This window comes from Pristiophorus japonicus, chromosome 6 (genome assembly GCF_044704955.1).
Source record: "Pristiophorus japonicus isolate sPriJap1 chromosome 6, sPriJap1.hap1, whole genome shotgun sequence".
Lineage (NCBI taxonomy): Eukaryota > Metazoa > Chordata > Chondrichthyes > Pristiophoridae > Pristiophorus > Pristiophorus japonicus.
In genome coordinates this window covers 161,480,921-161,505,398 of record NC_091982.1, presented here as the reverse complement: position 1 = coordinate 161,505,398, position 24,478 = coordinate 161,480,921, and the positions used below count along the sequence as shown (strand labels likewise).

The 24,478-nt window shown below is 45.5% G+C and overlaps 1 protein-coding gene across 1 annotated transcript in view; it reads right to left on the bottom strand.

The window, feature by feature from the left end:
• Positions 1 to 24,478, bottom strand: part of LOC139266214 (uncharacterized) — a 200,672-nt gene that overhangs the window by 58,957 nt on the left and 117,237 nt on the right. Inside the window, exons 10-11 of the mRNA XM_070884045.1 lie at positions 22,519 to 22,648; positions 18,862 to 18,993 (exon numbers count right to left, since the gene is read on the bottom strand). Coding sequence (XP_070740146.1) covers positions 18,862 to 18,993; positions 22,519 to 22,648 — 262 coding nt within the window. The remainder of the gene's footprint in view (positions 1 to 18,861; positions 18,994 to 22,518; positions 22,649 to 24,478) is intronic.

The following is a 24,478-nucleotide window of genomic DNA, read 5'->3' as shown; positions in this document are numbered from 1 at the left end:
TTTAATATGCACATAGATTGGGTTAACCAAACTGGAAGCAATACGGTAGAGGAGGATTTCCTGGAGTGCATAAGGGATGGTTTTTTAGACCAATATGTCGAGGAACCAACTAGGGGGGAGGCCATCTTAGACTGGGTGTTGTGTAATGAGAGAGGATTAATTAGCAATCTCGTTGTGCGAGGCCCCTTGGGGAAGAGTGACCATAATATGGTGGAATTCTGCATTAGGATGGAGAATGAAACAGTTAATTCAGAGACCATGGTCCAGAACTTAAAGAAGGGTAACTTTGAAGGTATGAGGCGTGAATTGGCTAGGATAGATTGGCGAATGATACTGAAGGGGTTGACTGTGGATGGGCAATGGCAGACATTTAGAGACCGCATGGATGAACTACAACAATTGTACATTCCTGTCTGTTGTAAAAATAAAAACGGGAAGGTGGCTCAACCGTGGCTATCAAGGGAAATCAGGGATAGCATTAAAGCCAAGGAAGTGGCATACAAATTGGCCAGAAATAGCAGAGAACCCGGGGACTGGGAGAAATTTAGAATTCAGCAGAGGAGGACAAAGGGTTTGATTAGGGCAGGGAAAATGGAGTATGAGAAGAAGCTTGCAGGGAACATTAAGACGGATTGCAAAAGTTTCTATAGATATGTAAAGAGAAAAAGGTTAGTAAAGACAAACGTAGGTCCCCTGCAGTCAGAATCAGGGGAATTCATAACGGGGAACAAAGAAATGGCGGACCAATTGAACAAGTACTTTGGTTCGGTATTCACTGAGGAGGACACAAACAACCTTCCGGATATAAAAGGGGTCGGAGGGTCTAGTAAGGAGGAGGAACTGAGGGAAATCCTTATTAGTCGGGAAATTGTGTTGGGGAAATTGATGGGATTGAAGGCCGATAAATCCCCAGGGCCTGATGGACTGCATCCCAGAGTACTTAAGGAAGTGGCCTTGGAAATAGTGGATGCATTGACAGTCATTTTCCAACATTCCATTGACTCTGGATCAGTTCCTATGGAGTGGAGGGTAGCCAATGTAACCCCACTTTTTAAAAAAGGAGCGAGAGAGAAAACAGGGAATTACAGACCGGTCAGCCTGACATCGGTAGTGGGTAAAATGATGGAATCAATTATTAAGGATGTCATCGCAGTGCATTTGGAAAGAGGTAATATGATAGGTCCAAGTCAGCATGGATTTGTGAAAGGGAAATCATGCTTGACAAATCTTCTGGAATTTTTTGAGGATGTTTCCAGTAGAGTGGACAAGGGAGAACCAGTTGATGTGGTATATTTGGACTTTCAGAAGGCTTTCGACAAGGTCCCACACAAGAGATTAATGTGTAAAGTTAAAGCACATGGGATTGGGGGTAGTGTGCTGACATGGATTGAGAACTGGTTGTCAGACAGGAAGCAAAGAGTAGGAGTAAATGGGGACTTTTCAGAATGGCAGGCAGTGACTAGTGGGGTACTGCAAGGTTCTGTGCTGGGGCCCCAGCTGTTTACACTGTACATTAACGATTTAGACGAGGGGATTAAATGTAGTATCTCCAAATTTGCGGATGACACTAAGTTGGGTGGCAGTGTGAGCTGCAAGGAGGATTCTATGAGGCTGCAGAGCGACTTGGATAGGTTAGGTGAGTGGGCAAATGCATGGCAGATGAAGTATAATGTGGATAAATGTGAGGTTATCCACTTTGGTGGTAAAAACAGAGAGACAGACTATTATCTGAATGGTGACAGATTAGGAAAAGGGCAGGTGCAAAGAGACCTGGGTGTCATGGTACATCAGTCATTGAAGGTTGGCATGCAGGTACAGCAGGCGGTTAAGAAAGCAAATGGCATGTTGGCCTTCATAGCGAGGGGATTTGAGTACAAGGGCAGGGAGGTGTTGCTACAATTGTACAGGGCCTTGGTGAGGCCACACCTGGAGTATTGTGTACAGTTTTGGTCTCCTAACCTGAGGAAGGACATTCTTGCTATTGAGGGAGTGCAGCGAAGGTTCACCAGACTGATTCCCGGGATGGCGGGACTGACCTATCAAGAAAGACTGGATCAACTGGGCTTGTATTCACTGGAGTTCAGAAGAATGAGAGGGGACCTCATAGAAACGTTTAAAATTCTGACGGGGTTAGACAAGTTAGATGCAGGAAGAATGTTCCCAATGTTGGGGAAGTCCAGAACCAGGGGACACAGTCTAAGGATAAGGGGGAAGCCATTTAGGACCGAGATGAGGAGGAATTTCTTCACCCAGAGAGTGGTGAACCTGTGGAATTCTCTACCACAGAAAGTTATTGAGGCCAATTCACTAATTATATTCAAAAAGGAGTTAGATGAAGTCCTTACTACTAGGGGAATCAAGGGGTATGGTGAGAAAGCAGGAATGGGGCACTGAAGTTGCATGTTCAGCCATGAACTCATTGAATGGCGGTGCAGGCTAGAAGGGCCGAATGGCCTACTCCTGCACCTATTTTCTATGTTTCTATTTGCCTTCCTGATTACTTGCTGTACCTGCATGCTAACTTTTGTGTTTCATGTACAAGAACCTCCAGATCCCTCTGTACTGCAGCATTTTGTAATATCTCTCCATTTAAATAGTAATTTGATTTTTAATTTTTCCTGTCAAAGTGGATAACCTCATATTTTCCCACATTATACTCCATCTGCTAAATTTTTGCCCACTCGCTGAGCCTATCTATATCCCTTTGTAGATTCTTGACGGCCTCCTCACAACTTGCTTTCCCACCAATCTTATCAGCAAATTTGGCTACATTACACTCGGTCCCTTCATCCACGTCATTGATATAAATTGTAAATAGTTGAGGCTGCAGCACTGTTCCGTTTGGCACCCCACTAGTTGCAGTTTGCCAACCTGAAAATTACCCATTTATCCCGACTGTTTTCTGTTCATTAGCCAATCCTCTATTCATGCTAATATATTACCAACAACTCCGTGAGCTTTTATCTTGTGCAGTAACCTTTTATGTGCCACCATATCGAATGCATTCTGGAAATCCAGATACACCACATTTACTGGTTCCCCTTTATCCACCCTACTCATTACATCCTCAAAGAACTCCAGCAAATTTGTCAAACGTGATTTCCTCTTCATAAAACCATGCTGACTCTAGTTGACAGAATTTTGATTTTCTAGATGGCCAGCAATTACTTTCTAAATAATGGACTCCAGCATTTTTCCAATGACAGATGTTAGCCTAACTGGTCTATAGTTTCCTGCTTTCTGTGTCCCTCCTTTCTTAAATAGGAGCGCTACATTTGCGATTTTCCAGTCCGCTGGGACCTCTCCAGAATCCAGGAAATTTTGGTAGATTACAACCAATGCATCCATTATCTCCACAGCCACTTCTTTTAAGACCCTAGGATGCAGGCCATCAGGTCCAGGGGCCTTGTCCCCCTTTAGTCCCATTAGTTTGCCTAGTACTTTATCTCTAGTGATAGTGATTGTTTTTTATCGCTATCATCCTCTCCCCTCCCCCCACTAACTCCTTGATTATCTATTATTGGGATGTTTTTTTATGTCTTCTGCTGTGAAGACTGTTACAAAATATTTGTTCAAAGTCTCTGCCATTTCCCTGTTATCCATTATTAATTGCCCAGTCTCATCCTCTAAGGGACCAACGTTTACTTTAGCTACTTGCTTCCTTTTTGTATACCTGCAGAAGCTCTTACTGTCTGTTTTTATATTACTTGCTAGTTTACTCTCATATGCTATCTTGTCTGCCTTTATCATTTTTTTAGTCGTCCTTTGCTGGTTTCTAAATATGATCTTACATCGATTATACAGCACTGAGACAGGCCATTCGGCCCAACCAGTCCATGCCGGTGTTTATGCTCCACTCGAGCCTTCTCCCAACTTTCATCATCTAACTCTATCAGCATAATGCTCAATTCCATTTTCCCACACGTGGGCCTAGAATTTGCTCTAAGGGGCGAAGAAATGTTCAACTCGCTAACATTTGCCCAGAGACTTTTTGTGGGCTCGTCAGCAGAGATTTCTACTAATCTGGCATCTGATTCAGTGCGGCGCCTCTACAGGCATCTGTGAACAGGACAAGCAACAGTGAGGTTCTTCAAAAAATCAGATTAAAGAATTCTCACTGAGATATGCAAAGTCTAAACCAGGAAATATAATATACATTTAAAACATATACAAGATGTGAAATAAAAATTGGGACATACATATAGGATGAAGGGAGAGAGATAAAAGAGAAAAACAGAACAACACTTCTAAAATTAATTTTTCAGGGCCAGAGAGGTTGTTCAGCAGTAATTATCACTTATTATGCCATTAAAGACTCATTTACTCCTGAATGCATTAGCCCTAACTTTTTCAGCTGTTTTTAGTGGGGAAATTATGGGTAAGTATTTTAAGTTCACACCATTTCAGTGCTGAGTCTATTGGTGCGGACTACAACAGCACACCCTATGGAAAAGAAAGGTATTCCTGACAGCAACTTCTGGATCTCCATGTTTAACTGCGCCTGTGTTGGTGACAAAATTTGTTTTCAGATTTACTCTGTAATATCAGCGAGCGCTGATAGCCTCACCATTATTAATACAGCAAAATCCTGGCCACACATATCTAGCTTCCCCTTATATGCATCTATAATATTCACTCAACTATTCCCTGTGGTAGTGAGTTCCACATTCTCATCACTCTCTGGGTAGAGACATTTCTTCTGAATTCCCTATTGGATTTGGTTGTGACTATTTTATACTGATGGCCTCTACGTATGCTGTTCCCCACAAGTGGAAACATTCTCTCTATGTCTACTTTATCAAAACCTTTCATAATTTTAAAAACCTCTATTAGGTCACCTCTCAGTCTTCTTTTTTCAAGAGAAAAGAGACCCAGCCTATTTATCCTTTCCTGATAGGTATAATCGCAGTTCTGGTATGATGTGAATCTTTTTTGTACCCTCTCCAGTGCCTCTATATCCCTTTTATAATATGGCGATCAGAACTATACACAGTACTCCAGGTGTGGTCTAAGAAAGGTTTGATACGAGTTTAGCATAACCCCGCTACTTTTCAATTCTATCCCTCTCGTGATAAACCCAAGTGCTTGGTTTGTTTTTTATGGCCTGGCTAACCTGTGATGCTATTTTTATTGATTTGTGTATTTGCACTCCCATGAAAATATTTTTATTTTCCAAGTAATATGTGACCCTTCACTTTTCTTACCAAAATGTAGTAGCTCATATTTATCTGTGTTGAAATTCATTTGCCAATTTTATACCCATTCTGCAGTGTATTAATGTCCCCTTATAATTTGCTGCAGTCCTCCTCAGTATTGACTATCCTCGCACCCACACCCCACCAATCTGGCGCCATCTGTCCCAGCACTGATCTGCGTGGAACACCACTACCACCTTCTGCCACTGTGAATAGCTATCTTTTACCTCTACGCTCTGCTTTCTGTCTTGAAACCAGCTAGCTATCCATTCTGCTACTTGTCCCCTAACTCCACATTCACTGATCTTATTCATTAGTCTATTTTGTGGTACCTTATCGAAGGCCTTTTGGAAATCTAGATATATTACATCTACACCTACTGCAAGGCGTAATACAGACATGGATGAAGTGTGGATGTACAGTATGATTCCAGCTGAGTGGTGAATAAGTTCTTACTTTACATTAGTTGTTATTTGTAGCACTTGGTTTAACACTTCCATGTGATCAACATGGTTGAAGCGTTTCTGTATTAGAAAGTAGTATTTTGTCTTTTAATTTTTCTCCCTTCTTTAAAAAAGAATTAGAATCCGACTTTAGTGGAGTAGTGCAATGTCTATGACATTGTGTGGTTACGTCCCTTTGTCCGAAAGCATTATTCCAAGCGATCATTGGCATCTAGGTTTGTTTATGAAAACATCAATTCAGATTAACTTCCACAAGGGCAATAACCTTCCTGCTCCCCTCCTACTTAAATGGGAGATTTAAATTAGATATGAAAAAAAAACCTCTTGTTTCCTCACTTTCCTTTTCGCTTTTGAAGCACCTTTCTCAAATTCTCTGCCATTCTGTTTGACGCGAGAAAAGTCTCTGAGTACTTTAGCAACCTTATGTTTTGTTTCTTCTAATATCACAGATGTTAACATATTGGGCCCAAGTTTCCACATGATTTGCGCCTGATTTTTAGGAGCAACTGGTGGAGAACGGACTATCTTAGAAATCGCAATTCTCCACATTCTTTTTTCTGCAGTTCTAGTCAGGTTGAACAGTTCTACTTTGGAACAGAATTTTTTCTTCAAAAGGGGGCGTGTCCGGCCACTGACGCCTGATTTGAAAGTTTCCACAGTGAAAACGTACTCCAAACTAAAGTAGAATGGAGCAAGCGAAGATTTTTGTAGAACTGAAAAACCTGTTCTACACATTAAAAAATCAGGCGCAGGTTACAAATTAGGCGTCCAGAACGAGGTGGGGGGGGGGGGGGGGAGGGGGGAAGGGAAGTTATTAAATTTTACAATAAATCTTTATTTATACTTATACAAATATTATACAAATAAATCCAACCTGAATAAACATTTATAAGCAAAGAAAAGATTAAATAAATCATCTTCCTACCTGTGTGAAAGTGCTTCAGCCAGGAAGAATGCTGCAGCAAGCCTCACAAAACGAGGCAGCTGTTCCCGAAGGCGGGCGGGCGGGCGGGAGGGAGGGAACCGACCCGACCGAACACGGGGGGGGGGGAAGCCGTTCCAGATGGCGGGCGAGCGAGCGAGCGGGCGGGAGGGACCCAACCGACCGACCGAACACACCGGGGGGGGGGGGGGGGGAGGAAGCCGTTCCGGGCGGGCGAGCAGGGGGAGGGGGGGAGTGTGGGCCCAACCGAACGCAGCAGGGGGGGGGGGGAGAGGAAGCCGTTCCAGACGGCGGGAGTGAGGGAGGGAGGGAAGGACAGAAGGCTGCAGGAAGCCTCAGAAATTGAGGAACCATTTCCCGACAGCAAAAGGGGGAGGTCGTCGGGAAACGGCTGCCTCAACTTTGAGGCTTCCTGCACTCTTCTCACTGCTGCAAGAAGCCTCAGCGCTGATGTGCTGATGGCAATGTGCTTTTATTAAAAAATGTTCAAAAACTAAACACCTACAAAGAACTACAAAAATGGCCGAGTGCCAATGTTTTTTTTCACACTGCGCGTGCGCGAACGCTCCAACACGCATGCGCAGCGTTGCCGGCAGGAAAAAAACTAATTTAAATAGTACCCGCCCTGGCGCCACGCCAAACAGACAAGGAGCTGCAGAACGCTCCAGAATCGCGATTTCTTTTTCTGGCGCCGTTTTAGGCGCGAAAAACGGGCGCCCAGCTCGGAGGGGCGCCCATTTTTTATCGTGTGGAAACTTGGGCCCATTAGCTCTACTGGGGCATGGACTGTAATTTTGCCAGTCTATCCTTGTCTTCTCACAATCACTGGGAGAACTGTAACTCAGGAGCAGTGTGTTGTGTTCCTAACACAGATGAGACTGTACACAGGAAGGTTAAAGTAACAGTGACCTCAGTCTTTATTAAGACACTCCAGAGTGAGTAACAGGACTTAGGGGCCGGCTTATGTACAGTGCTCCCAAGGAATGCTGGGATCCCTTGGGACTTCAGGGGATGTGCTCCCTGGTGGCGGAACATGGGAGTGCATCCTTTACAGATACACAACATCACTCCCCACCAAAGTCAAAGTGAAAACTATTTACAAGTTGAGGCGGTCGGGAGCCTTTCTTTCCCTGGTGGACCTTGGTACGAATGTCTGTTCTGGTGTGTTGGCTGTGCCCTCGCTGGGTTGGCGTGGTTAGGCTCTGCAGGGCTGCTGGGTGAACCTGGCCTTGCTGGGCTGTTGGATGTGATGGGTTCGATTTCCTGGTCTGGGGTGGTGTCGTTGATCCTTTGGGTGTGTGTTGCGGGCTCAAAAAAAGTGGTGTCTGCTGTGGGTTGTTCAGGGCAGTCTGTGAACCGCAGCCTCGTTTGGTCCAGGTGCTTTCTGCAAATTTGTCCATTATCTAGTTTGACTACAAACACCCTACTCCCTTCTTTAGCTATCACCGTGCCCGTGATCCACTTGGGACCATGTCCATAGTTTAGCACATACACAGGGTCATTCAGATCAATTTCCCGTGACACAGTGGCGCGACCATTGTTTACATTTTGTTGCTGCCGCCTGCTCTCAACCTGATCATGCAGGTTGGGGTGAACCAGCGGGAGTCTGGTTTTAAGTGTCCTTTTCATGAGTAGCTCAGCCGGGGGCACCTCTGTAAGTGAGTAGAGTCTCGTGCGGTAGTTGAGCAGTACTCGGGACAGGCGGGTTTGGAGTGAGCCTTCTGTGATTCGTTTGAGGCTCTGTTTGATTGTTTGTACTGCCCGCTCTGCCTGCCCATTGGAGGCTGGTTTAAACGGGGCCGAGGTGACATGTTTGATCCCATTGCGGGTCATGAATTCTTTAAATTCGGCACTGGTGAAACATGGCCCATGGTCATTGTCACTGACCGGTATGTCAGGCAGGCCGTAGGTGGCAAACATGGCCCTTAGGAGCTGATCAAGTGTGGTCAGTGATTCAATGTTGGGGATGTTGGCCTGGTCGAGGACACTAATGTTGGTGTGTGTCTGTCCTTCCAATGGTTTTGTAGGATCTTGCAAAGACATCATTGGTGGTATTTCTCCACCTCACAGTCAACAATTTCTCGGCTGGAGTGGAACTAAACTATAGAACCAGTGGGAACCTGTTCAACCTTCGCTATCTCCAGGCCAGGTAGAAGACCACCCCAACCTCTGTCGTCGAGCTACAGTACATGGACGACGCCTGCATCTGCGCACATACAGAGGCTGAACTCCAGGACATAGTTGACGTATTTACTGAGGTGTACGAAAGCATGGACCTTACGCTAAACATCCGTAAGACAAAAGTCCTCCACCAGCCTGTCTTCGCCGCACAACACTGTCCCCCAGTCATCAAGATCCACGGCGTGGCCCTGGACAACGTGGACCATTTCCCATACCTCGGGAGCCTCTTATCAACAAGAGCAGACATTGATGACGAGGTTGAACACCGCCTCCAGTACGCCAGTGCAGCCTTCGGCCACCTGAGGAAAAGAGTGTTTAACGACCAGGCCCACAAATCGGCCACCAAGCTCATGGTCTACAGGGCTGTAGTAAAATCCGCTCTGCTGTATGGCTCAGAGACATGGACCATGCATGTACAGCAAGCAATTAAGAAAGCAAATGATATATTAGCCTTTATTGCAGGAGAAGTTGAATATGAGAGTAAAGATGTCTTACTGCAATTATATAGGGCCCTGGTGAGACCACATCTTGTGTATTGTGTACAGTTTTGGTCTCATTACCTAAGGAAGGATATACTTGCCATTGAGGGAGTGCAAGAAAGGTTCACCAGACTGATTTGTGGGATGGGGGGATTGTCCCATGAAGAGAGATTGAGTAGACTAGGCCTATATTCTCTGGAGTTTAGGTGATCTCATTGAAACATACAACGTTCTTATAGGGCTTGACAGGGTAGATGCAGGAAGGATTTTTCCCCGAGATGGGGAGTCTAGAACCAGGGGTCAGAATCTCAGAATAAGGGATCAGCCATTTAGAACTGAGATGAAAAGAAATTTCTTCACTCAGAGGGTGGTGAATCTTTGGAATTCGCAACCCTAGAGGGCTGTGGATGCTTTGTAGTTGAGTATATTCAAGACAGATTGATAGATTTTTGAATATTAAGGGAATCAAGGGATAAAGGGATAGTGCAGGAAAGTGGAGTTGAGGTTGAAGATTAGCTGTGATCTTACTGAATGGCGCAACAGGCTCGAGGGCCAAATAGCCTACTCCTGCTCCTAATTCTTATGTCCTTATGTTCTAGGACACAGGGAATCAGCACCCAAACACTTTGCTGCCCGGGAGGCCAGGGATGGCCTCACCATGGCCAGATTTACTTCACTTGATACTGTACACTCTGGCTGACACTTGATGTGCTAGTTTGGCAAAACCCCACACCAGCTCCATAAAGCATTCCTACAATGCCCAAACCATTCCTTTCACACTCATCACCATTGCGGGGGGTACCGTTATGTCTCACCATTCACAAAGGTGTACACAAATCTGTCCAAGAACACAGAATGTTGAAAATAAAAGTTTCAATGTATGACACCATATTAACAGAAACTTTACATGAACATTGGTTAAAAGACTCAAGTACCTACCCTCGTGTGCTGTTTGTTGGTATGATTGGACGAGGATGAGGGGGAGGCTAGTGAAATGGGGAAGTGATAATGGAGATAGAGAGGGATGGGTGTAGGTGCAAGGTAAGTTGGTGTGAGTAAGGATGTGCAGGAGAAGGGTAGGGAAGGCAGAGTGATGGCGGTGTGATGAGTGAAACAGCAGGATGAGGTTGATTGTGGCTTTGCAGTAACGTTTTGTGATCTACTGGGATCATCGAAAGGTTTGTGCCACTGCAGCCTGGTCCTCCTGATGACATCCCTGCTTGTGTCCTCCTGCGCAATGTGCAATCAGGCTGCGTTGATCTTCTGGGGAGATCTCATCTGCCTATTGGAAGAGAAGAGAACCTCCTGACATGTTATGCATATGGAGGGAGTCATGGGAGAGCCTGGGTGCAGTTGTGCACCTTTGTGCACCTTTGTGCAGGCTTGTTAGTGTTTGCAGCACCTCAATACAGCAGAGCACTGACAGCTCAACTGTCAAAATTAATTTGGACATGGTCCCTTTAAGGAAACCAGCTGATGACACGTCATTAGACCCGCTTTCTTCATTTGGGCCGAGAAACGTGCTGGGAGAGCTTAACAAGGCCATTCATCATAAATTCCTGTCCACACAGTGGGCTGGAAACAGCAGCAGGTTCAGGTCCCGCCATCCACTCCGGCCACACTGAACCCGCCAAGGTAGGCGAAATTGCAACCCTAAATTCCAATGACTTGGTTAAATCTTTTACAATGCAAAGGCCAGCTTTACTATGTCTCACTTTGAGATGGACAGGTTTCCATGCCAAACCTGTGTGGACAAGGAAGATTGCTGAGCACCATACTCACTTAACAATCTTCTGAAATCCAACGTTAGTTATCAAAAGTTCCATTAAAGAGCAAACAAATTAATATTATACACAAAAAAATCTAAGCTCATTCCGAACTTTCAAGGTGGAAAATGTACAGACCATGATGGCATAGATGTTTGGGTTCCCAAAACCCAGTTCCAGGTTTCCTCGGGTTTATCAACTAGTATTTCCTTATTGTTGTGGAGTATTAAAAATTGAACACTCGACACAAAGGTCTGTATATAGAGAGGTTAAAGTAACAGTGACCTCAGTCTTTATTAAGACACTCCAGAGTGAGGAACAGGCCTTAGGGGCCAGCTTATATACAGTGCTCCCAAGGGATGCTGGGATCCCTTGGAACTTCAGGGGATGCGCTCCCTGGTGGCGGAACATGGGAGTGCATGCTTTACAGGCACACAACATATAGCTCAGGTGACTATATAGAGTTTATTAAAACCTGATTAATCAAGGGAGAACCGGTTGCATCAGTACCCCTACTGAATGCTCCTAATCGCTAGTCTCATGGGACAAGCTGTGCAGTTATATTTTATGCAGTCGAAATAGTCAAAATGGTAAAACTACGTGGGGAAGTGTTCCATTGGTTGTTTGTCACCAGTCCCTGCCCACCTACTACTAATACATTGCTTCATAGAGGTACAGCAATATCATTGATTACTACAGTTACATTAATTTCATTGGTTACAGTAATTTCTAATGATTTGATTGGTAAATTCAGTTATGGCCACTGTTGCTAGAGAAAATCCCCCTATAGGTTATGTGTTACATTTCTGTGAACATGCTCCCAGGCTAGCTCTCAGACTGTGTCCTTGACATATCCATCTGGTTGTACTGATTTCAAAGGAGCCTTGTTTCTGTTATCTTGTGCGACTGGAACATGGCGGCCTCAAGCTCATTATTTCTGTGAGCTGACTACATAAATCTTGTGGGTGCTCAAAGAAGTGTTATCTCCTCAGAGAATTTTTCTGACCTTAGTCCTAGCCCTTTTGAAACCCGTTGTTCTGGGTATCAGCCTAATTGCTGGAATGTAGGATTCAGCTATTTTACCATGAATGCATTAAACCTTTCTCTCAGCCTTTCTTGCTTTATGTTTTCATTTTACCAAATTACTTTTCCCCTGATTAAGGTTTTTGCTCTTACAATCCCCCATTTGATCAGGTGGTAACCCCAAAAACCCACCCATGAACAACAATTTTCTTTTCCCTGCCTTTCCCTGTCTTGATTCGTGTGTCTCCTGCCCCGATTTTGTTGATCAGGTGATAAGATTGGGACACTCACAACTCATATCAGGTACTCGTGCCATATTTATGTTTGATGACCCCTTTTTGAATCTAGCAAAGGCTTTCTGCATTCTTGGTTAAGGGCCTTGGCCAATGTCTTTGCTCTGCGTCTCTTGTATCTACCTGCACATTCTTCCAAGAGTATCAGCAACACTATCAGCTGCACTAGGACTAACGCATGGGATATCATTTTGATCCCTAGCTTGTAGCTTTGCTCGGGTATGCCTCTTCTGTCTTTACACTTGTTACATAACATCACCAAACAACTCAAGGCTATTACTATCTGTACTGCCACTTGGATATGTGAAAGCTTCCTTATCCACAGATGTATAATCTCAAGTATCAAGGTTGGTTTTGTAATGTTCCTGACACAGACGAGACTGCACACAGGGACCGCAGTCTTTATTAAGACACTCCAGAGTGAGGAACAGGCCTTAGGGGCCAGCTTATATACAGTACTCCCAAGGGATGCTGGGATCCCTTGGAACTTCAGGGGATGCACTCCCTGGTGGCGGAACATGGGAGTGCATGCTTTATAGACACACAACATCACTCCCCCCCGCCCGCCCAAATTCAAAGTGAAAAATATTTGAGGCAGTCGGGAGCCTTTCTTTCCCGAGTGGACCGCCTTGGTACAAATGTCTGTTCTGGTGTGTTGGCTGTGCCCTCGCTGGGCTGGCGTGTTGTTGGCCCTGCAGGGCTGCTGGCTGAGCCTGGCCTTGCTGGGCTGTTGGGCATTATGGGTTCGATTTCCTGGTCTGGGGTGGTGTTGTTGATCCTTTGGGTGTGTGCTGTGGGCTCGAAAAAAGTGGTGTCTGCTGTGGGTTGTTCAGGGCAGTCTGTGAACCGCAGCCTCGTTTGGGCCAGGTGCTTTCTGCAAATTTGTCCATTGTTTAGTTTGACTACAAACACCCTACTCCCTTCTTTAGCTATCACCGTGCCCGCAATCCACTTGGGACCATGTCCATAGTTTAGCACATACACAGGGTCATTCAGATCAATTTCCCGTGACACATTGGCACGACCATCGTTTACATTTTGTTGCTGCCGCCTGCTCTCTACCTGATCATGCAGGTTGGGGTGAACCAGCGAGAGTCTGGTTTTAAGTGTCCTTTTCAAGAGTAGTTCAGCCGGGGGCACCCCTGTGAGCGAGTGGGGTCCCGTGCAGTAACTGAGCAGTACTCAGGTCAGGCAGGTTTGGAGTGAGCATTCTCTGATTGATTGTTTGTCCTGCCCGCTCTGCCTGCCCATTGGAGGCTGGTTTAAACGGGGCCGAGGTGACATGTTTGATCCCATTGCGGGTCATGAATTCTTTAAATTTTGCACTGGTGAAACATGGCCCATTGTCACTGACCAGTATGTCAGGCAGGCCATGAGTGGCATTCATGGCCCTCACGCTTTCAATGGTGGTGGTGGCAGTACTCCCCAACATTATATCACATTCAATCCACTTTGAAAAAGAATCCAGCACCACCAGGAACATTTTACCGAGAAACGGGCCCGCATAGTCGATATGGATCCTCGACCATGGTCTGGAGGGCCAGGACCATAAACTTAGTGGTGCCTCTCTGGGCACACACGCTGCATTGCTGTACACAGGACTCTAAGTCAGAATCGATACCGGGCCAGCACACGTGGGATCTGGCTATGACTTTCATCATTACTATACCCGGGCGTGTGCTGCGGAAATCCGAGATGAACGTTTCCCTGCCCTTTTTGGGTAGCACTACGCGGTTACCCCACAACAGGCAGTCTGCCTGAATGGACAGCTCGTCCTTTCGCCGCTGGAATGGCTTGATTGGCTCTTGCATTTCAACGGGGATGCTGGCCCAGCTCCCAAATAGTACACAGTTTTTTACTAGGGACAGCAGAGGATCTTGGCTGGTCCAAGTCCTAATCTGGCGGGCCGTGACAGGTGATTTATTATTTTCAAACGCTTCCAAGTCTACGGGCTGCGCCACCATAAACAAGTTTGCAAGCTGCGCCATTTCTACCCCCGTGGTGGGCAATGGTAGCCGACTGAGAGCATCCGCACAGTTCTCGGTGTCTGGCCTGTGGTGGATGGTATAGTTATACGCTGATAGTGCGAGTGCCCACCTTTGTATGCGGGCTGAGGCATTAGTATTTATCCCCTTGTTTTCAGCGAACAGGGATATGAGGAGCTTGTGATCGGTTTCCAGCTCAAATTTGAGGCCAAACAGGTACTGATGCATTTTCCTTACCCCGAACACACATGCTAATGCCTCTTCTCAATCATGCTGTAGGCCCTCTCGGCCTTAGACATGCTCCTGGAGGTATAGGCAACAGATTGCAACTTCCACGCAACGTTAGCTTGTTGTAATACACACCCGACTCCATACGACGATGCCTCACATGCTAGCACAAGTCTTTTACACGGGTTATACAATACAAGCAGCTTGTTGGAGCATAAAATGTTTCTGGCTTTCTCAAAAGCAATTGCTTGGTTTTTTCCCCATACCCAGTTCTCACCTTTACGCAATAACACATGTACGGGCTCTAAGAGGGTACTTAACCCCGGTAGGAAGTTACCAAAATAGTTGAGGAGTCCCAGGAATGACAGCAGCTCCATGACATTCTGTGGCCTGGGCGCATTCCTGATAGCCTCTGTCTTGGCGTCTGTGGGCCGAATGCCGTCCGCCGCGATCTTTCTCCCCAAAAACTCCACTTCTGTTGCCATGAAGATGCATTTTGACCTCTTCAGCCACAGCCCTACGTGATTCAATCGCTGGAGGACCCCCTCCAGGTTTTGTAGGTGCTCGACGGTGTCCCGACCCGTGACCAATATGTCGTCCTGAAAAACCACCGTGCATGGTACCGACTTGAGTAGGCTCTACATGTTTCTCTGGAAGATCGCTGCAGCCGACCGAATTCCAAACGCGCATCTTTTGTAGGTGGACTGTCCCTTGTGCGTGTTGATGCAGGTGAGACCATTCGAAGACTCCTCCAGCTTCTGCGTCATGTAGGCCAAAGTCAGGTCAATCTTGGTGAACGTCTTGCCTCCTGCCAGCGTCGCAAATAGGTCATCTGCCTTAGGTAGCGGGTATTTGTCCTGTAGCGAGAAACGATTAATAGTTACTTTATAATCGCCGCAAATCCTGACCGTGCCATCACTTTTGAGTACTGGAACAATCGGGCTGGCCCACTCGCTGAATTCCACTGGGGAGATGATGCCCTCGCATTGTAGCCTGTCCAGCTCGATTTCCACTCTCTCCCTCATCATGTGAGGTACCGCTCGCGCCTTGTGGTGAATGGATCATGCCTTTGGGACCAAGTGGATCCATACCTTAGGCCCGGAAAAGTTTCCAATGCCTGGCTCAAAAAGGCAAGGAAATGTGTTTAGAACCTGGGTACATGAGGCCTCATCGACATATGATGGCGCTCGGATGTCATCCCAGTTCCAGCAGATTTTGCCCAGCCAGCTCCTTCCAAGCAGTGTGGGGCCATCGCCCTGGACAATCCAGAGTGGCAGTTCGTTCGCCATGCCCTCGTAGGTGACCTTGACCGTGCCGCTGCCCAGGACAGTGATAAGCTCTTTGTTGTACATTCTCAGTTGCGTGTGGATGGGGCTCAGGGCTGGTCTGAGTGCCTTGTTGCACCACAGTCTCTCAAACATCTTTTTACTCATGATGGATTGGCTAGCGCCAGTGTCCAGTTCCATGACTACGGGTAAGCCATTCATTTTTACTTTTAGCATTATAGGTGGACATTTCGTCAAAAATGTGTGCACCCCGTGTACTTCAGCATCTGCCTCCTCTCTCTGAGGCTTGAAATTGCTTTGGACCAACATGGACCGATCTTTCTCTGCCACGTGGTAGTTAGCAGGTTTTGCAGAGCTTGCAGCTCATCTGCAAGTTCGTTGGAGGTGCCCCATTGTTCCACAGCTCTTGCAAACATACCCTTTGAAGCGGCATGAATAGGCTGAATGGAAGCCTCTGCAACACCAACAAGGTGTGAATTGCCTTGCATTCATCCTTTGTTGCGGACTCTGAGTCATCTGGGTCACCTGAGGCCTGCTGGCAGTTGCAGACTCGTGGTTTCTGCCCTCTACGTTTCTGCTCGCAAACACAGTTCCAGTTAATTTATAAACATTGCTAGCACTTGTGTGCTGAGAGATTTGTTTGGTGTTATCACTGGTGGACATACATGCCTGTGCTATCGCAATGGCCTTACTGAGGGTCGGTGTTTCTACAGTCAAAAGTTTTCGTAGGATGGTCTCGTGGCCAATGCCCAGTACAAAAAAGTCTCTGAGCATTTGCTCCAGGTAGCCATCAAACTCGCATTGTCCTGCAAGTCGCCTTAGCTCGGTGACGTAGCTCGCCACTTCCTGACCTTCAGATCGCTGGCACGTGTAGAACCGATACCTCGCCATCAGCACGCTCTCCCTCAGGTTAAGATACTCCAGAACCAGCGTACACAGCTCCTCATACGACTTATCTGTGGGTTTCACCGGAGCCAGAAGATTCTTCATCAGGCTGTAGGTCGGTGCCCCGCAGAACGTGAGGAGGACCACTCTCCTTTTTGCAGCGCTTCCTTCTCCGTCCAGCTCGTTGGCTACAAAGTACTGGTCTAACCGTTCGACATAGGCTTCCCAGTCCTCACCCTCCGAGAACCTCTCCAGGATGTCCACAGTTTGCTGCATCTTTGCATTGGATTTGTGTACTCATCGCCAGTGTGTACTCTTCCTGCACACAGGAAGGTTAAAGTAACAGTGACCTCAGTCTTTATTAAGACATTCCAGAGTGAATTACAGGTCTTACGAGCCGGCTTATGTACAGTGCTTCCAAGGGATGCAGGAATCCCTTGGGACTTCAGGGGATGCGCTCCCTGGTGGAAAAACATGGGAGTGCATGCTTTACTGATACACAATACAGTGGATAGTAGATGATTTGACGAGGATTTCCTAACTGTTTCAAGGCGTGATCATTGATTTTTCTGAATAGGTTGCCTGAGGAAAACGTAAGACTGCCTCAGTTTGAATAGATTGCCATTTCTCTATTTGGAATTGTCCACCATGGGTTGAACAAATGTAGCTAATTCTTTAAGCGTCTTAGGACCTCAATGCTCCTGCCCCCCCGCCCACCCACCCCCATCAGTAAATACTTACGATATGCCGGCAAGGCAGGTAGCCAGAAATTTAACTCTTTGCTCGGGAGAGATACCTGTGGAGGTGCGACCAGCTTGCACCAGCTATGGTGATAATATCAGAGATTCAATTTTCAAACATCCTCAGGCCTCGAGCTTTGGGCACATGCTAGGTGCATAATGCCTGATTTCTACCTCCTTATATTCAATGACAGTTGAATGAATGAGGAATATTTTCCTGTTGATGTGGGGGAGTTCAACCAATTAATGTTAATTCAGCTTCTTTACATCATCAGGACTAGTTATTCCTTCCATCTAGCACTGCGATATTTAAACTAATCTTTGTGGGGATCTCCTGCAAATATTGCTTCTGGAGATCCCTATCCTAATTTCTGACAGCCAGTATCAACCACCGAAAGGAAAGCTTTATCGCAGAGTATGTTTTTTTTTACCAGTGTACAACAATAGAAATAATATGCAAACTAATGAACAAAAACAAAATATATAGGCCTAGAAATTCAGGTGTGCCCCATTTGGAGGCAGTAACACTCGTGAGACGTTGCTCCAGGCGCAGATGTCTCACCCCTCACGCTAAAGTGGGGTTACCGCTCCCCCCCCCCGGAAGGAAGTGGAGCGCTAAATCAAGTACTCCACTTCCTTTCTGGGGTGGGAGCGGGGTGCAAGGCTCAGCAGCACTAAGCATTGGGCCGCGTACGAAGCGCTCTTCCCTGAATTAAAGGAAGAACCCAAGCTCCATACACTGCATACTCGGCATATTGGGAACCCAACCTTGCTGGACCACTGGGAACCAGGGGTGCCACGTGATCAGCCCAGCACTCAAGCAGAGAGCTGGGCTGAGCGATCGTGGGACAGACCCCGCGTCCAAATCAGCACCGTTGCGGAAAAGAAAAGTTGAGATTTTTTTTCGGGAGCAGCCGACCAGCTCCTCTTCAAATTTCTCCCCGATAGCAGCCGGCCACCCGGTACGCGTCCCCTGAAGTTGTCGCTGTCATCGCCCGGTGCAGCTTCAGGGGGCGATACCCAATTTAGGGTCCGGGGCACTAATGGGGCAATGCGCACGGCGATGACATCATGATCTCCGGGCACAGGAGATCAGGGCGCAAAGCCGTAGCGCTGCCGCTTAACTCCCACGAATTTAGCGGCGCCACACCTGTTCACAATGTCAGTTGTGCCCCGTTAGCGCTAGTGGGAGGTGGAAATGACTCCAATTTGGCCCCCATAGAATACAAAATTGTTAAGGCACTTTTTGCAGTGCACTCTATGTGTGGCCCCAGATAAGCAGAATTCTAATAATCCTGTAGACCCTCTAGTAATTTTTCATCACGATTTTTATAAGTAGCACCATTGGTGACATCTCTTATAAACAAAGATTATTGCCGGGTTGTGATTTTACCTTCTTACATAAGACTGCTTGATGATCAAAGAGGAAAAATACCATGTCCTTGCTCTTGCCTTGTGGCTTCATGATTGCAATTAATTCACCAGATTGGACAAGTTCTGTGCTTTGGTCCAAAAGATCTTCCCCCTAACAAAAAAAAAATTATTAGGAGCAGTTTACCATAATTGTTGACATACCGCAATTGCAGTTGCAATTCTTAACCAAATGGATATTATTTAGGAGAAGGTTTATACAAAAAAATCTAAATTATTTGCGTGTATGAGAAGCCTAATTTTTGCAAGATAACAAGGCCTAAACCCAGGTACATATTATAAGCAGATATTGTGAGGCCTTGTTGCCAACACAGAGCCTTGCTAGATACGAATGTGAGGCATGGCATTGGAGGTCTGTCTCTGGCTAGTGCTTGTGTCTAAAAAGGCTCTGTTAGTGGAGTCTCTCATGTTCCGCCCTGATATGTAACACTTTTGCATTTATATAGCAACTTTAGGATAAAAAAATGTTCCCAGACTCATAAGTGGAAATCGACAGAGAAATAGATACCAAGCCATGGGTGACCAAAGGCTTTGTTGAATATATAGGTTTTGAGAATAATATTGAAGGAGGAGAGAGAAGTGGAGGAGTTTAGGAAGGAAATTCTAGAGAGTGAGAATAAAGTTGCTGAAAGCTCCACTCCAATGAAGGGGTGAAGGAAGGGAAGGAATGCAGAAATTGACAGTCAGAGGAATGAAGAGTGCAGGAGAGATAAAAGATTGTAGAGATAGGATGGGGCAAAGCCTTGGAGGGAGTTTAAATTCAATAATTTGGAGGACAAAAAGCCAATGTGAGTCAGCGATGATGAGTAGGACTTGGTGTGGATAGAATAAGGGTGGCTGCATTTCGGATGAGATTAAATTTATGGAGGATGGAAGCAATGTGACTTTGTATTAACTGCAGAGCTGCTAAAGGTGTGGATAAGAGTTTCAGTGGTAGAGGGGTTGAGGTGGGTAATTTTTGTAATTAGGCAGTCTTGGTAATGTGGGTTTAAGCACAGGGTCGAATGGGATGTCAAGGTTTAGTCTGAGCAAGTGACAGGGGGAGGGGGCTGGAATCATCAGCAAAGGAGTGGTGTTTATGGTGATGGCCTAAAACAAAGCTTTGGTTTTCCGGATGTTAAATTTGAGGAAGTTGTGGCATATCCATGAATTGATGTCAAGCAGGCCGTGTGACAACATGGATTCAGTCATCAGGTCAAGAGAGGTGGTGGAGAGAGAGAACTGGGTGACATCAGCAAATATGTCAAAGCCAACCCTGTGTGGATGGTTTTACTGAACATTTGCAGGTAGATGAGGAAGAGGAGAGAGACAATGATAGGGACTCCTGAAGTGACAGGGTGGGCGCAGAAACCATTGTTGGTGATGTGCTGGCTGTGGTTGGATACATATTATTGGAAACAGTTAAGACTTGTCCTACATAGCTGAGCAATGGAGGAGCGGCGATAGAAGAGGATGGTGTGTTCCAATATTTCACATGCTGCACTGAGGTTGGGACGGACAGGGAGGGATTTCGCACTACAGTCACAGGTAATCGGAGGATGTTGTTTCTGAGTTGGGCAAAGTCACAGCAGTGCAGTAAGCAGAGTGGAAACTTGATTAAAAGAATTGAGACAAGGAGTTTTGGGAGTGATGGTCACAGATCTTGGAGATGAGAATTTGGTTAGAAACTTTGAAAACTGCCAACACCATATCCCTCCTCAAAGACAGAGATGGTATCTGAGGAAAGAAAACTATTGACAATCAGCATGTGAACCAGGAGGGATGGTTCAAAGGTCAGAAATTAGGGAAGATATCAAGTGTGCGAGGGATGTATCTCCTAGTGGAAATGACTGATGGGAGGTCATGGGAGAAGGGAGAGAAAAAGCAGAGGGCAAGGGATCAAAACGAGAATGGGTGGGGAACTTGGGGGAGATTGGGAGTGGGAGAAGACACAAAAGGGCGATAGGGGCAGAGGCAACTGCATGAATCTTGGAGACAATAAGCTCCATGAGCTCTGCACACATGGAATTACAAGTAAGGGTGGAGTAGGCAGAAAGAAGTTCTTTGAGAAGGTGGTCAGCTGTAAGGAGGAGGAGTCTTGGCCTTGTCCTTCAGGACAATTCTGGATTAGTAGGTGGTTTTGGCTGAAGTGAGTGATGCATAGCAACACTTGTCATCGTCAGGTCTGATCTGGCGATGGATAACATCTGGATGCATCGCAGTTATGTTCAAGTTTACAGTCTTCTGATTTGAGGGAATGAAGATGGTTATTATACCAGGGGGAATGACAGAGGTATGAGATGGTGAGTGGTTTGGTGGGAACAAGGGCATTAAAGGCATAGGTGAGAGGATAATTAATGAGATCCACAAGAAAGTTGTTCTGGTTGGTGGAGAGCTAGAAAAAAAGAGTTGTAAGCTTCAGACTGAATTAATGAGAGACCAAGCAGAAGGATTTTTTTGAATATGGGGAGGTAAAACATAGCTGAGGAAATGCTCTTGTCAGTGATCAGACTTGGGATATTTAAGCGATGCATATATTGGTGAGGGATTTTAAGTGAAGATGATATTGACTGACAGTACGAAGGAAAATAAATGAGAGGCGAGAGGCTAGGTTGAAGTCAACAAGAATATGAAGATGATTGGCGGAGAGGCAAAGGGAGGTCACCTCAGTAACCAAGTTGACATGAGCTTTCATAGGGAAGTGAACAAGGATTTTAAATGCTTAACTGAAAGGGTGAGGTGCTCGAAGGTGTGATTTGGTGATAAGGATTATATTAGCACTGTGGTATCTTGAATGGGGCAAGTGGTGGACGGTATAGCCAGGTGGGGAGACTTCAGGGAGGGGGAAGGAATTTGCACCTTGAGCCATATTTTCATCTTGAAAAGGATGTCAATGAATTTGTCCATGATAAGCTTGGGTTGCAAGGATCTTGTTTGCAAGGGAGGAAATGTTTTCGCTGGCAATATAGAAGGAGACAGTAACAGTTGTAAAATCAGCTGGATCGGAGATGGAGGCTGTGAGAGAGGGTAGGGAGAAGTTAGAGATGTTAACCTCTGAGGGGAGTGCGAGGCAAGACTCTCACTGAGAGTGACAAGTGAGATGCTTGGGATGATGCTCTGAGAGAGTCAAGAGTTGGGTACTAATGGGCACGATGGAGGATGCCAAGAGAGGCTGTGGGCTCATTTGTAAAGGACTAAATATTTGGGTGGTGACAGAAATGAAGGAAAATGGAAGAGAAATTGTAAGTGGGAAGAGCAATCGAGGGAGGCTAAATAGCCTGAGAGAAGGCATCGATCAACTCATGTTGAGCAATTAGCAAGTGATTGAAGAAAGAAATATTGCAAGATCTGACTTCATCACAGACTTCTATTGATTACTGATTCAGTCAGGAATATAAAAGGATTTGGAAAATATATTATTATGCATTCATTAAGTTTATAGTGAAACAGCATGAGACAAATTATATTGATTAATACATATATAACTGCGATGAAAATTAAAATATATGCATCTCTGTTGTGTTAGTTATTTGTTCATTTAAATCTTCATAAAAGTTAAACAATAAAATTAATCTTAAGCGAGGGGACAGAGAAAAGAGGGAAGGAGGGGCATGATTTATGGAATTATCCGAGTTAATACCTTCCAATTTACAAGTGTATTCTGCCACCTAGGGATTTTATCGAGGTTTTCAATCCGTCTCTTGCGTTCATTAATCACATTGGCAATATTCTTCATGGCAATCGTAGCAGCTTCGATATTTTTGAAATCCCTCAATGAATGAAAAAGTGGTGATTAATACATTGTACGTATCAGAAAGGAATTGAATGCAGATACAGTATTTAAACATAAAGATTAAACCAGAAATGAAATGATGCATTTCAGGCGCCTAAGACTCCAATATGGCGAGCAAGAAGCTCGCTCTTATTATGAGGTGAAAGTGCGCCATGCGCCATATTGGTATAGGCCAAAAAAATAGGTATCCAGGGCTTGTGCCTGTACCAGGCGTTAGGCCCTCAGCGAATGTAAATAGGAGAACTAATGACTGTTTGAGGCTCCTTGTGCACAATTGGATTGCCTTAAATGCAGCCCTTCAGTTAAACTAGGTCTACATGTATCCTTAAGGGACTGCTGCACGCTGTTACCAAAATGTTACATTTGTTAAAATTACTTGTCTGAAAGTATTGCCTGAAATCTGAAATTCTGGGCCAAAATCTCCAAGTCGACTTGCCCCTTTCTTTTGATTCTTGAACAAGAAATTAAATGACATCTGTTATCATCTTCCCACCTATCACATAAAAATGCCCACCAATTCCAGAAACAGCCTGACTTTCTCTTATATTGATATCAATGGCTTAAGTTGTCATATCTTATTAAAAGTTCAGAAAACATTGAGTGCTATAGCACTGACTATGCATCAGATGTTGAGAACTACTTCATTTCTGGACCAAGAGGCAGATTCACAATTTGACCAATTTGCTCTGAAGCTACATTGGCAACTCGATAGCCTATTTGTAATCAGATATAGCAAGAGCTTCTCATGAGGTGTGGTTTGCAAGCTTTGACTTATTAAGCAATAGTGATATTGGTTCCGGTCTGCCTCTAACCTTTTCTTCTGGATATGCATATTGTTATGCTTCTTTCCACTAAGATGGGTGTAGGAGCGAAAACCTTAATCAGGGGAAAAGTAATTTGGTAAAATTAAAACATAAAGCAAGAAAGGCTGAGAGAAAGGTTGAATGCGTTCATGGTAAAATAGCTGAATTCAACATTCCAGCAATTAGGCTGAAACACAGAACAACAGGTCTCACAAGGGCTAGGACTAAGGTCAGAGAAATTCTCTGAGGAGTTAACACTTCTATGAGCACCCACAAGATTTATGTAGACAGCTCACTGAAATAATGAGCTTGAGGCCGCCATGTTCCAGTCACACGAGATAACAGAAACAAGGTCCCTTTGAAATCAGTGTAACCAGATGGATATGTCAAGGAGATAAGAACATAAGAATTAGGAACAGGAGTAGGCCATCTAGCCCCTCGAGTCTGCTCCGCCATTCAATAAGATCATGGCTGATCTGGCCGTGGACTCAGCTCCACTGACCCGCCCGCTCCCCGTAACCCTTAATTCCCTTATTGGTTACAAATCTATCTATCTGTGACTTGAATACATTCAATGAGCTAGCCTCAACTGCTTCCTTGGGCAGAGAATTCCACAGATTCACAACCCTCTGGGAGAAGAAATTCCTTCTCAACTCGATTTTAAATTGGCTGCTCCCATATTTTGAGGCTGTGCCCCCTAGTTCTAGTCTCCCCGACCACTGGAAACAACCTCTCCGCCTCTATCTTGTCTATCCCTTTCATTATTTTAAATGTTTCTATAAGATCACACCTCATCCTTCTGAACTCCAACGAGTAAAGACCCAGTCTACTCAATCTATCATCATAAGGTAACCCCCTCATCTCCGGAATCAGCCTAGTGAATCGTCTCTGTACCCCCTCCAAAGCCAGTATATCCTTCCTGAAGTAAGGTGACCAAAACTGCATGCAGTACTCCAGGTGTGGCCTTACCAATACCCTATACAGTTGCAGCAGGACCTCCCTGC